At 32.5% G+C, this 14,543-nt stretch overlaps 1 protein-coding gene across 1 annotated transcript; it reads right to left on the bottom strand.

Annotated features, from left to right (window-relative positions):
- Window positions 1-5,976: 5,976 nt before the first annotated feature.
- Window positions 5,977-13,537, bottom strand: LOC110691011 (protein LIKE COV 1-like). Its single transcript, XM_021867947.1, has 7 exons — window positions 13,204-13,537; window positions 11,274-11,326; window positions 10,184-10,293; window positions 7,996-8,163; window positions 7,765-7,862; window positions 6,885-7,011; window positions 5,977-6,363 (listed from the first exon to the last, which is right to left on the bottom strand). The coding sequence occupies exons 1-7, from the start codon at window positions 13,345-13,347 to the stop codon at window positions 6,266-6,268; spliced, it is 798 nt and encodes a 265-aa protein (XP_021723639.1). The 5' UTR covers window positions 13,348-13,537; the 3' UTR covers window positions 5,977-6,265.
- Between the last annotated feature and the right edge of the window lie 1,006 nt (window positions 13,538-14,543).

The raw sequence follows: 14,543 nt of genomic DNA, 5'->3' as shown, positions 1-14,543 counted from the left end.
TATACTGTGAAATATAAAGTTTGTTTTGGCTTATGCCGTGATTTGTGTTTATCCAGCCTAGATGCCATCTATAGAAGAAAACAACTAGATATGATTAGTACAACTTATCTTATTACTAAGTACCTGTTCTGATTTACTAAACTGAGCTGAACTGAATTAATTGAAGTTGAACTAAGCTGAATATTTTATGAGAAAATAAAATTAAAAACTGAACTGATTGAGTTTGAACTGAATTGAAAATAAGATGAAGAGAACAAGCCCTAATATCATCAAAAGGACAATTATACAGAAAAAGTATTGTTACTTGTCAAAATACAGAAGTATTTTTCCCCTTCCTTGCTAAAATGTTATTTGCATAAATCATTTAGAAAATGAAATAATAATAATCTGACATGACATAAAATATGTCTTTTGTAATAATAAACTTGCTCCATTTCTCTATACGCGAAGTTTTAGGAGAAATTAGAAAAAGTAATAAAATATGAAAGTAATGGGGTTGGTGGAAGAAAAAAAAATAAAAAAAGCAAAAGTATTGGAGAAATTGAAGGAGAAAGAATATAAAATTAATACTTCCTTCGTTTTCTTTTACTTGCAACACTTTCTTAAAAAGAAAAAATGTCACAATACTTGCAACACACTATAAAAGAAAGTTACTTTAAGGAAAAACTATACTATTTTCCTTACTTAAAGCACATGGCCCACTAAATTACACTCCTAACAACGGTGTGTTGCATCTAAAAGAAAACAAAGAAAATAAAATATGATATTTGTTGGGTCCACTAGGTGAGAAAAATAAATTAAATATTATAAAAACTTTCCAAGTAAAGAAATGGAGCAAGTATTTAAAAATGGCTAAAAAAGGAAAGTAGAGCAACTACTTAAAAACAGAGGAATACGAATTTGTTTCATTGTATTCTTCCATCGAATACCCACTCCAAAAAGGTTGAAGGGATTTTCATCCTCATAAATAAATAAATAATAAAATATACGGATTTGTTCGGAGATTTCACAGGGTAGATTCAATTTGGTAAACAATTCATTTCATTTATTTCAGCTCAATTCATCTCCAACTAGTTCAGTTCAATAAATCAGAACAAACCAATAGTTAATGTTCTTCCATATGTTTTTCTTGCAGTCTTAACAATTAGGTGTGTCCGTTCGATTTTCGGTTTGGATTTAGTCCAAATCTAATCCAATCCGAAATATAATTCGATTTTCAATTTTCCAATCCAATACGATTCGAATTTCTCTCTTGATCCAATCTGATCCAATCCGAATTAAAATTCGGTTAATCGGATCCGATCCGAAAATCCAAATTATAATACATTATTTTTTAGCGCCTAATACAATTATAAAAACAAAGCTGTACTATAAATAAAATTCTTCAAAATCATGATTAAAATAAATAGTTCAACGTCAAGTCATTAATTAATTAATACAAAGTCTCTCTAATTTATTTTATGTAGTAGTAAGTATTTGAGCTAAACTTTAAAATTTACAAAAATCCATATTTATACAAGCTTAATTTTACAATTCGATTTTCGGTTTGGATTGGATTCAATTAGGGTCAATCCGACCCAATCCGAAAATTCGAATTTCCAAAAAATTTCAATCCGATCCGATCTGATCCGATTTAAAGTTCGAATCCGATCCGAATTGATAATTCGGTTTGGATTGGATTGGATTTCAGTTTTTATCCGAATTATGAACACCCCTATTAATAATTCAAGGATTGCAACGGAACAAGTATTAAAATGACGCAATTCTGATCGTAATTTCAATACTACGAATCCAAATGAAACCGTCGACAATATTACAAAAGAAGCATTTCTTTAAGTAATCTGAATTTGATAATTTTATTTGGCTCAGTAATTTGCTCAATTTGCTCAGTGAAGAACCTAAGTTCAATATAATCAAACTTAAGCACTTCTCATACAAGAGGTATCAGAAATAAAGCATTGATCATCTTCCCCACATAGATTATTGAAAATTCGGAGTCATCACATAGGAGAGAAAAGACTATAGTTTATCATAATCATATGAACTATGCAATTAAAATCAAAATATACATCATAAAAAAGATGGGTGATCAACATATATAAATTCAGACAAATGCTTTTACTTTTTTCATAATATAATCAATGGTAAAAACTCATAATCATAATAATGAAATGAAAAAAAAAAATAGAACAAACCCAAGAAATAAGAAAATGAAGGACTCGGCTTATGGGTGGTGATATAACAGAATGGTCATCAAGGCAAAATAAATTGCGCTTATGACGAACGAGACCTTGCAAGATTTCTGCGTCATTGTCCTCTCCAAATAATTCAATAGTTTGGCACAATATACGAACATACAGCAAATTCATGCCAAGTAATTGAGTACATTACAAACTACTACCTCCCTTACACATTATTAACAACAATTTGACATATAGTAAAGAGGAAAAATGTACGATTTGACATAAAGTAAAGAGGAAAAATGTCTAATCGTTTCAAATAATATTTAACGGAGGTAGTAAATTGATTTTGCATCCATTACATAGAGTAATAACAAAGTTCACGATGTGTTTCAAAATCATTGTTCACTTAAACAGATGATTAACTAAGAAGTGTTGAGGTCATCAGATAGGAGCGAAAGACTATTGGTTTACGATAATCATATACATAATATCATATGAACTATGCATTTAAAATCATCATTCGACCTTTACAACAAATCGAAGTAGTTCAAGATTTCAAGAAACTCACTTCATGTTCCAATAAAGTTTTAAGCTAAAAGGAATACTAGCAAAATTGCCCAAAATTAACCTCGTTAATCAGAGGTTAATAAGCACAACAATAAGCAGATGTTTTCACAAATGACAACAAACAGCATCACCTCAATCACACTAATACAATTGATTTATGTACTTCAGCGTTACTAGACCTGCGTACATCATAGTTCCAGCCGGTCGGAAGAGCCAAAGATTCAATCTACGAGCAGAATAACACCTCCCTTATCAACTGCTTTTTTTTGTTAGGGGGTTGCCTGAAAAACCACTCGAAACTACAGACTTTCCTACCTTAAACTTGAAATTTGTAATATACCCGTGAGCACCACACGCTAATCATGGATATACGAAACACCCAGGTATATATAACAATACCTCTCTATGACTCATTACACAACTAATCATCAATTAAAACAAAGGCCTCATAAAATAAGATTTTCAACATATCATGATTCAGACATATGCTTGTCTTTATTTAAATTCAATCATAGGCCAATTAACATAAAACATCCTAAATTGATAATGAATAAGGACTCAGAAATGGTTTGAGTATTCGGCAATGCGATATAATCGCAAATTACGACGAACGAGACCTAAATTTAAACTTCTATCACTAACTTCTATTATAAACTCGGGTGTACCTACACTCACCTACTAAATTCAACTCAGCTAAGCTAACCTATTAGTAGTCAAAACGTATAAATGAATCAAAAGAGAATGTACTTTAGCGTTACTAGAACTGCGTCATAGAGAATCTCAGCAGGTCTGAAGAGCCAAAGAAATAATATACGAGTAGAATAACACCTCCCTTATCAATTGTATTTTTTTGCTAGGGGGCTGCCTGAATAACTACTCGATAATAATTAATTGTCTAATTATAATTATAATTAACGGCTCAGAATTTTGCTTAATCTGCTCAGTGAAGAACCTAAATTCAATTTAATCAAACTTAAGCACTTCTCATACAAGAGGTGTCAGAAATACAGCATTAATCATCTTCGCCATTCATTAAATTACTCTAATTAAAATCAAAAGATTGAAATTTTGAAAAAATGTTTGGAAATTTGAGGTCATCAGATAGGAGCGAAAGACTATTGGTTTACGATAATCATATAATTTATCATATGAACTATGTATTTAAAATCATCATTCGACCTCAAGATTAATTATTTATTTTAAAAATTAAGAACAAAAAGAGAATTGAAATAGTCTCAGAAGGAAGGCAGTAATGTGATTGTAATCATTGAATTGTTCATACAATAACACATCTAATGGATATCATCATTGACAAATCCAGAAAATTAATTAAATCAACAAAAAAAAATGTTTAATTTGAAGAAATTAAGAGTTTGATTTGAACAAAACAAGGCCTCATAGAGAAGATTAGGTGATCAACATGTATGATTCAGACATATGCTTGTCTATTTTTAAAAATTTAATCATTGGCCAAAAATCAAAATCAATAGAAAAAATTTTAAAAAAAATGCAGAAAATTAAGAGCAAACCCTAGAAAATGGAGAGAGAAAGTGAAGAGGACTCGGCTTATGGGTGGTGATATATAGAATGGTCATCAAGGCGAAATTAATCGCGCTTATGACGAACGAGACCAAGATTTCCTCGTCATCGTCCTCTTCGATTGAATCGACCAGCAAAAACACTGATATATTAGGAAAGAGAAACACCCTAAAATGGAGGAGAGATAAAAACCCTAGTTTAGATGATTTGGGGAAAATGGAGGAGGAGACTGATTGATGAGAAATGAAATGTGGTGAGTTTGTTTATAAAGGAGTGAGGAGTTTGGGGAGAGTGGGGTTAATTAGGGTTTTAAATTGGGCTTCTTATTTGGGTTTAATGCCATCGGTTTCTGAAGGTAATTGGCCCATTTATTATTTAGGTTTTTTTTTTTTTTTTTTTTTTTTTTTTTTTGCAAGTTAACATAAACTCATAAAGAAGAGGGTTGATTTGGGGTGGTGGCAGTTTTCTAGGTTGGGGTGGGAGCAATTTTAAGGGTGGTGGTGGCCAAGTGAGGGTGGTTTTCAGAAGTGGATGGGCGGGGGATGAGTGTGTTTTGGGGTTACGAGTTAGGGTATGTTGTGTTCATTTTAATTTCAATTTAGTTCAACTTCAATCAGTTTAGTTTAGTTCAGTTCAATTCCTAATTTTCTTCTTTTATAAACAATTCATTCCTAATTATTCATATTTATGAGTTCGAAAAATTAGTAAATTTAATAGTCAATCATTGTATGAGTTAAGTCAATACAAGTAAAATTTTATGCCAAATGCATTAAGATAGTAGTGTAATTATGCACATACATTTTGAGTAAGGAATAGTTTTAAAATTAATAGTAGTGTAATTATGCACATACATTTTGTTGAATGATGTATGAACTTTTTGGTGTTTATCAGGGGAATACCCCAGATTGAGACTTAAGCCAATGGAATACAGGAGCTACAAGGAAACGATGAGAAAGGGATTTGACCTCAACATATCACAGCTAAGACATACCACTATGGCCTTGTTTAGTTTACCTTATTTTCACTTATTTTAGATTAAATAAGGGTCTGTTCTCATAGACTGAACTCACCTGAATTAAACTGAACTGAATTGAGCTGGGTTGAACTGAAATGAAATGAATATTTTATAAGAGAAGGAAATTAGGAGCTAAACTGAACTAAAGTGAGTTGAATTGAAAACAAACGTATGAGAACATGCCCTAAGTTCATATTAGATCAGATCACAAAAATAAGTTCTATCACATCAGAAATAATAAGTTCAGATTAGATATCGTTGCAGTTTTTTTTTTATCGCTAAATATCTTTAATTTCGTAATGAAAAAAATTATGAAAATCTGATAAAATACTCAATATTACGAATCTAACCAGACCCCACTTGATACATCTGACATTCAGTTCAAATCAGACCAAACTAGATAAGTTCAAATACATAAAAGTAAGGTGAACCAAACAAGCCCTAAGTTGACATCCATGATTATAAATATTTCTACATATGCTTAATCTTTGGAAATTTTGATTAAATTGGAGTTTTATACAAAAGTAACAACATACCCCCCCTTTTTCTGAGTAACATTAATAAGGTACACTGCGTACCATCGTAGGAAGGATCAATCTAATAGAATCGTTACAATGTTGTGTTGCCTGTGCAAGTTAACAACATACAAACAGAAAACAGAAAACAGAAAACAAAGAAGTTAAGCTTGAACAGAAACAGAATCATATAGTCAGGTAACTAACATCGTGCTTCTGGTTTTGAACAACGCTCTACATCTACATTGTACAAAAAATCTGATAACGTATCGTATTCCAAAAAAATAAAAATAAAAAAACCAGACACAACTCAAAAATAATTTAACACTATTAATTGGTGTTCTGAAAGATGAATATAAACAGGTTGCATGCACCCCATACATTGAGACTTTCTGGTTAACTATCTACTTAACAGACAATCTATTACCTAAACAATATCATCAGTCTCAGCTTCTGTTGGATCTTACTCTGTCGATGTGGCCTATATGTGTATCCAATGTTGAAAGGATCTGTGGCATAGACATGCCACCAGACACTACAATTTCTGCAAGAACAGAGCGTAAAGAACACGTCATTAGAGAGACTCATAGATAGAAGTTCAAACATAAAATCATATTGCTTTCAGGATTATGGGACATGATTATTTAATTTGACACCCGAATATGATACTCTGTCCTTAAAATGATAAGCCACAAGTTATTGGGGGTCATGCATGTTACTCAATTAATAATCTTAATATATCTCAAAATTCTCATCCTTCATCAATTTTATTAAATCTCAGCCATACCAATGTTGTTTTTTTATACGATTAACTTGTTATAGTTATCATTAAGGGTATATATGGGAACTCGCGAAGTTACAAACCTTAATTTCAAAATTTTTTAAAATTAGATAGTGTATGGAATAAGAGTAAATACAAAGTGAAAGGTATTGGAATTCCATTTCACGGCATAACAGAACTAACATAGGTCATTCTGCTAATTGATCCCTATTGCTATTCTACCGTTCACTTCAGCAGATTATCTTCAGAAAAGCTAAGATAGGAAATTATGCAAAAGCACTCACCGATTCCTTCTCGAACTGATAGGTTTGGTCTGATTACGTCCCTTGAGTTGACTAGAAAGATATCACCAATGTACAGATGGTTGGTGGGAACATAGACACAGCATAATTCCTCTTCCCCAGAATAATTCTGCCATAAAATATACATGAAGTGAAACCATATATCAGCATGAATCATTTGGCAAAAACCCAGCACAATTAAAACCATTTACTTTTTCAAATAGGATTATAATTGCAACAGATGGCATGGCAATTTAACATCAATATGAAGATTAATTTTGATTTGTACTCCCTCCAATCCTTTTTGTTCATCCCAACTTTAACTTATTTTGTCTCACAAAAGAACTTCAAATGGGAAGAACAAAAAGGATTGGAGAGAGTAGTAGTCAAGTACTGAGTATTTATTTTGTCTGCAGAAGTAGAACCAAACAATCTGCTTCAACATCATCCCAATACATTCTTCTCCATCTTCAATCTGATTCTCAATCACTATGCAGTGGAGTATGTGCTACCGGAAAAAAAAAGGGAGTTCAACCTAAGCATAAGCAATGCCAGGCTCACATCTAGCTATGCTTTGACCCTTGGTTCTAAAGTAAGTCCAAAGATGTGAGACATTAAACATATACAGTAGCATACTAGCATGTATGCCATTTACTCATTCATGTCCACAAGAAGGCAACTTTTCAAAAACACATACATCTCTAACAGTTAACATCACTATCAAATAGGCTCCATCATTCAGATTTCAAAAGGCCAACGTCTTTGGGCACAATTTTTAGAACTCACTCTCTCAATAAAAAGAGATAAGAATACAAAGAGAACATTGCAAGTGGAAAAGAGAGACTTAATTAATGCTACAAGCTCCTTATTTTAACGTGTGTACCTGCAGAGTAACAGATGATGTGATGAACCCAAAAGCATATTCTCCAATTCTCGGATGCCTAATGATGGCAACTTCTTTGAAGGCCTGTGTGTTTTGGTCTGTATAAAGTCAAGAATATTCATCAGTGTGCTTACGGATATTTTTTTTTTTTTTTTTGAATAGGTGTACTTACGGATATAACCATACACAAATGAGCAAGTTATTCACCAAAAAAAAAAAAAGGCAGTGTACCTGGTGATATTGCGGAACTAATTTGCTTTGAGGCATTGTAGATGTGACGAACAAAAGGCATCCTCTTAATAAACCACTCACCAAGGCCTAAAACAGATGCTCCCAACCATGAAGACATGAACACACCCACCAAGAATATGAATGCTATTGAGGTTATGAATCCCAGGCCTAGTAAGAAGACAAAAAAGTAAAACAGAAAGAAAAGTATATTAATATTCGAGTACTTGATCTGACCATGTGTTCCCAAACAACCTTTAAACTCATGAATGACACTGTAATGCTAAGAAGCCAATTGACATCAAACCACAAAATAAAACTGCAGCATCAATCAATCCAGAAGGCATATAGTGATAGCATTATCTTATGATGCAAAGGTTACAAAATCCACCGTATAGTAGTGGCCAACAAACTTTACTAAATAGACCTCCGGGTAATGTACTCAATATACAAGGAATTCTGCAGCATTTACTCTGAGGCTTCTGAAACAGACTTCCACAAAATCAAATCAAGTTTTTAAAAAGAGAATGATAAACTAGGGAAAAAAAAACCTAGGGTAAACAAACGATTTGATTATATGTTAAATTCCAATGAAAAATGTATACAGAACCACAGAGGAATTGTGGCAAGTGACTAAATTTGCCTTCTGATAGTTATGAAACTACTGTGACGAGGCAACTGTGGCTTTAATCAATAATACTTACCCATTTATCAAACATCAGAGGTAGATAGAGGGGCATTGTACCATGTAATAAGAAAGCTTTAACGATTCACAAACCACTAGATCAATACTATCCAAGAAATATACGTAGTAATTTTCTATCATAAATTAGTGGGTAATGTATGTCCAGAAATAGTGAAATGAGCACTTTGAAGCAGTGGAATAGGCATGCTCATGTAAGTAAATGAGCATTTATACACAATCCAATAAGAATACGCATACATGCATTGAGACAGATAGTAAGATTTTGGATCATGTGCTAAGTTATAAACGAATATGTACCTAGTAGGGAAGAACGAGAGCCATTAGATCAACAGATTCAACACAATCCAAAGTGCATGCATAGCTAGCGAATGAGCGTTTCAAGAATGAACACATCAAAGTAGTGAAGTAATCAAACACTATGACCGTTTTTTTAAGGGAAAAAAAAACATTTTTAATTGAGCAGTGAAAAATCTGGTGGGTTGTTTTTTTAAATTAGGATTGAAATAAAATCTTATTGTGTATGTAATCTGTACATATTTGTTTATCTACTTTATGATTATAAATTAATATACATGTCAAAGGATGTAAAAGGTGTTTATGAAAGCATTATAGTGATCAAATGCAGTATTAAATTACTCAAATCACAAAATTTACCACAGATTATCGATAATGAAATATAGAACTACAGATGGTACCCTATTCGGCTATTGATATTCATATATTCAAATTTTAGGTCATTATCATTACCTGAAATATACATCATTTTTAAGCATACGCATGATATGCAAAAAACACAGACCTAAGACATCACTTGAGCAGTTGGAGTAGAAACTCATCTTGTCAAGAAAGTATAATAGAGGGCAAAGTGAAGGGTAAGGCCCTGTACTTTCCTCCATTAAAAAATGATATTCAAAAAGTTCTTTCAATAATTATATATAAATCTCAATCAATAAGATCAGTAACTTCAAAGAAAAAATATAGCAGTGAATCACTTAACATAAGCAAAGTCAGTTAGCATAAATCAGTTAAATAAAGTGTTAAATTTTTTAAATCAAGTTCAGTATAAATAATAAGGTGATGAGATAAGTGACTAATTACACTAATTAATACTTCCTCTGTTTTTTTTTTAGTTGACACCGTTTGACTTTTACATTATTCACACACTAGTACACTACACTATGACTCGCTTTCTTGATTTATAGATACATATAGATACAATAAAACATAGTCATGTGGCAAGCGTGATAATAGAAAGGTTTCAACTAAAAAAATCAGAAGAAGTAATAGATAAACAAATAAATCTAGCATTCCACTTATTGCAGAGTCAATCCTTCAACAAGATAATTTTTTGCCTAAGACTCAATTTCAATTTTGCTCCACAAAAAAATAGATTGAATGAGAAACAAAAGCCAACTGGTTGCTATAACTTCGCAGTTCCCATCAGTTAAGACAAGGAAGCAGCACAAAACAAGCAAAAAAGCTTACCAAAAATATCAATTCCAAGTTGAGCATAGATAGGAGAGAAAAAACCATCCACAAAATGTATGAACCACCAGGTTACGTAGAAAGTGACAGCTATTGGAAACAGGATGACACTGCAAATCAGAAAATAAGTAATAGCATCAGTACTTCAAGTCTTTGCGATATCAAAAAAAAAAAAATGAAGAAGAAGAAGGGATCAATACATTTTCAACTAACTAAAAATACAAATACTCTAAAGTGATGTTTGTCCAAATAAACTAGAATCAAACAGCTGTTTCAGTAACTATATTACCTATTTAAAATTTATAATTAAACAACATAATGTAACAAGGTCCTGCTACAGACAAGGCATAGTTTGAAAGTCTAGTGCTCAAGTGCATGGCTCATGAATAACAAGAAAAAGAAACCATAATGCACAAAACACTTGTCGAATACAGGCAGCATAAGTCCACATATATAATGACATGGGCTTATTTGCTCCACTAATTATATGTTGAAAGCCCAACATAATTTTTTCTCTCGAGATGTTACACAGTCTACAGAAGCCTCTTATTCAATATTCTTCAGAATTTTCTAGTACAGAACATTCTAGTAACTTAGTAAGTCCTATGTCTGTCTCTTCTCTCAGATATCAATCTATGTTAAAGCAGACACTTTTAACTCTCCCAAGGTTTCAGAAGCATGAAGTTCCAGAGTCCTAAACCAATGTATCTGTCTTTTAACATTTGTACAAAGCACCTTCATTTTCAACTCTATATTCATGCAGAATCTTCAAATCGCACAAGATCAATACTCCATTTCTTAACCTTTACAAACTAATAGGAGTGGAATATACATACCAATGAAATGGTAAACAGAGCACAATCAAGAATAAAGGCTTGGAAAGTAGCCGTGAACCTAAAAGCTATAGGTATCCATCAAGAAATAGAGGTTTTGTCAAAAGAATAGTCTTGGTGTTGAGTTATATAATATTAAGGTCAGTTATAACTAAAAAAAAAGTCTAACATAAAAGATAGAACAAGGAATAGACTTTGGAAACTTCGCTCCAGCAGAGTATACAAGTACTTTTGAGACAAAGGAAAACATAACTTACCATCCAGTCATAAACTTCTTTGAAGCCCAACTTCTGATTATTTTAGAAAAAGTCTGTGGAGTTAAAATACAAACGATATTAATTATACAAGAGCAAAAGAAGATCAGGTGACCATATTGAATCAAACAGAAGGCAACAAAAAGGTAAAAAGGTTACATCAGCAGACCAATTCTATTCACCAAGTTCAATAGCTACTTCATTATCATTAAGGAAAGACAGACCTGTGATAAACTTAACCCCCGAAACGGGAAACCAAAACATTCTACTATGAAGTAATTAATAAATTAGTGATATTATCACAATTGCAATTAAAGCAGCACCTTCTGTACTAGAGAGTAACTCACTATTTCCTACAGTCACCTTATCCCAAATATTACAACTCAACATGAAACCACCAAATGCTTGTCACTCGGGCTTACAACAATAAACAACTTCCAACACCAAGTACTAGGTCATAGCCATCCTTTTTTTCTTTTTTCTAATATAGACAAAAGTCATGGTCGTCGTTGATCTCCTGGTGTGTGTGTGTATATGTAACTCTGAGATATGCATTACCATGATTGTGAGGAACCAAAACACTTTTTCTACTCTCAAACCCGTCAATTACAGACTTACAGTTGTTATACAACAATATTTCTAAGCAAAAACAAAGTTCTAAATTTGAAACAATTAGACTTTATTAGAGTTGGGAAAGATGGCTATAGGTGGCTAGTGTTCATTAATACCAATAAGCTAAGCTATTAGATAGTCTAGGCACCTTGTAAATCACTTTCTATACTTATCCCTTGTGTAATATGTCTTAAACACAGAGAAAGGAAACTAAAAAGGAACACCCATCAACAAAATCATTATCAACTTTGAAAAAAATAATCTATTATCTAATGCTCTTTGTCCCTTTATTTCCCTTTGCTCTCCAAACACTTCCAATGATATACCTTTATCAAAAGCAATTTATAACCGTGCTGATTTGGTTTCAGTGATCACTGCCAAAGGAATTGGAGGGATAAAGAGAGCAATCTCCATAGCTCTAATGAATGGCAGTGGTAGTCAATTAGTGGAAGAATTGGAATAAGAATTGGAGTACATTTCCCATAGGTAGCTCTTATTCAAATCCAAGAAAGTAAATGGCAAAGCTTGGCTAACAAAGTCACCATGAGGGTTAAGAACAGCTAAACGAACCTACACGCTGACGAAACATTGAAACCACCACGGTTCAAGGTGCACACAAATTTGAACTAAGGATTGAGCTAAGCCAACATTTCCCAACGTAATTTACCACTGCACCACTTTAACAACTAACACTACATGGAGATGAAATTACCACACTTCAAGGTGCACCAAAATTCAAACTCAGGTTTTGACCAATAGGTCCAATACAACACTTCCCTTATATTGTACAACACTAAGTGCCTCTCTAACGAATGACACTCACAAAAACAATTGCTCATTTTATCAATTGCACTAGCTTCCATGAGTACAAATCAAGATATACCCATTGCAATGAGAGGATAGAAGATTAACAAATCCTTGAGCTATTGAATTCAACTTCAACCCATATACTATCTTATACCAGAACAATAATTCAATATTTCAAGCAATCAAACAAAGATAGAAAATTAAAAAGCACAACCAGATCATAATCTATTCCCAAATATAAAATCCTTCCTATATCACACTATTATGATGATCAAATCCATATATCTTAACATTCCCAAATCAACAAAATTCAGCAGAAATACAACAATAATCAATCCCAAGCTTTAAAAAAGCTGAACCCACTAATTAAAACCTAAAAAAAAAAGCCCAAATATACCAAAATCTTCAAGGGTAAACAACAAATTGAAAGAACCCCATAAAAATTGAAGAAAAACCCATAAAAATTGAAGAAAAACCCAGATAGATCGGACCAAAAGGAGAGAGAAAGAATGACCTCTCGACCAGTATGGGAAGATGAAACAGAAGGGCTAGGTTTAGCAGAATCATCATGATTGCCGGAAGGATCAGCAACTGGAATGAGGAGTTCCCGATCTCTTTCTCTACTGGAATTACCCATGGTAGATTTGTCATCTCCCATCACTAATTTCGATTTTGTGTGCAGAACTCTGCAACTGCCCCCACCTCAATCAAGCTGGAGTTCTTCAAAGAATTGACTCAGTTGCTTTTTTTGATGAGAGAGAAAATTGGGAAAGATGGTGCTTCAAATTAGCAAATCAGTTCCTTCCTAATCTTCTTGTCGCTTTTCCTTTTTTTTTTTTTTTTTTTTTTTTTTTTTTTTTTTAAGAAAAACAAATTTATAAAATTTGATTTGTGTCTTGTGTGGCTATGTTGCCTAATCTATATGGCTATATCTAATTATCAATATATCCCTTTCATTCATTTCTTTTTGTTTGTCATACTTCTGTTTTTTTTTTTGTTTTTTTTTTCCTCTGAAGTAGTTGCAACCGTTTGACTTTTACACTATTTACTTATTTCACTTTAACTAGCTTTTAACGATTTATGCTTAAGTAAAAATATAGTCATGTTGGATTTTGTTAGATTCGTATTGATTTATACAATACTAATATCAAATGTTTATAACTTTTACATATTGGTAATTAAAGATATAAACGATTGAAAACGTGCAGTGGCAAGCGTGAAAAGAGAAGTGTTGCAACTATATAAAAAAAACAGAGGAAGTATGAGGTAAAGGTATGATTTACAGTATGATACACAAATTTCCACGTATGGCTGACCACATATGGCTGACCACATATGTCGGGTTAGTCGGTTAAGGGCTACTCGGACAGTTAGGGGCTACTTGGTTATTGGGGTTGTTTGGCAATTGACGATTGGCTTCTAATTGATTTGTGTTGACCAGTTGGAAGTATTAATTGTATGGATTAGTTGTTTAAGCCAGTTGTTTACAAAAGTATTTGACAAAATTAGTTGTGACTATTAGCTGTTTATTAGTAATAAAATGGACTAACAAAGCAAAACCATAAGAAAAAGCTACTTATATTGGCAACCAAAAGCCCAAAACCAAATATATTTTATTTTATTTTGCTATTTGACCAAACTAAAAACCCAAAGCTAAAATCCAAGCAAAAAGCCAATTGCCAAACACCCCTATTATCCGTTTTTTTAACACGGTAAATGATATTGGGAGACTTAGCAAATATCTTTGTATATTAAGTGAATAGGAGAGAAATTCACAACCTTGTTTGTTCTTGATTGTCATATTTTTCATATTGGACAAATTTGTTTACTTGGACACACTTTACAATAGCTGTT

The sequence above is a fragment of the Chenopodium quinoa genome, unplaced genomic scaffold, assembly GCF_001683475.1.
Source record: "Chenopodium quinoa cultivar QQ74 unplaced genomic scaffold, ASM168347v1, whole genome shotgun sequence".
Lineage (NCBI taxonomy): Eukaryota > Viridiplantae > Streptophyta > Magnoliopsida > Caryophyllales > Amaranthaceae > Chenopodium > Chenopodium quinoa.
Note: the sequence above shows the minus strand (reverse complement) of the source record. Positions and strands in the feature narration are given on the sequence as shown.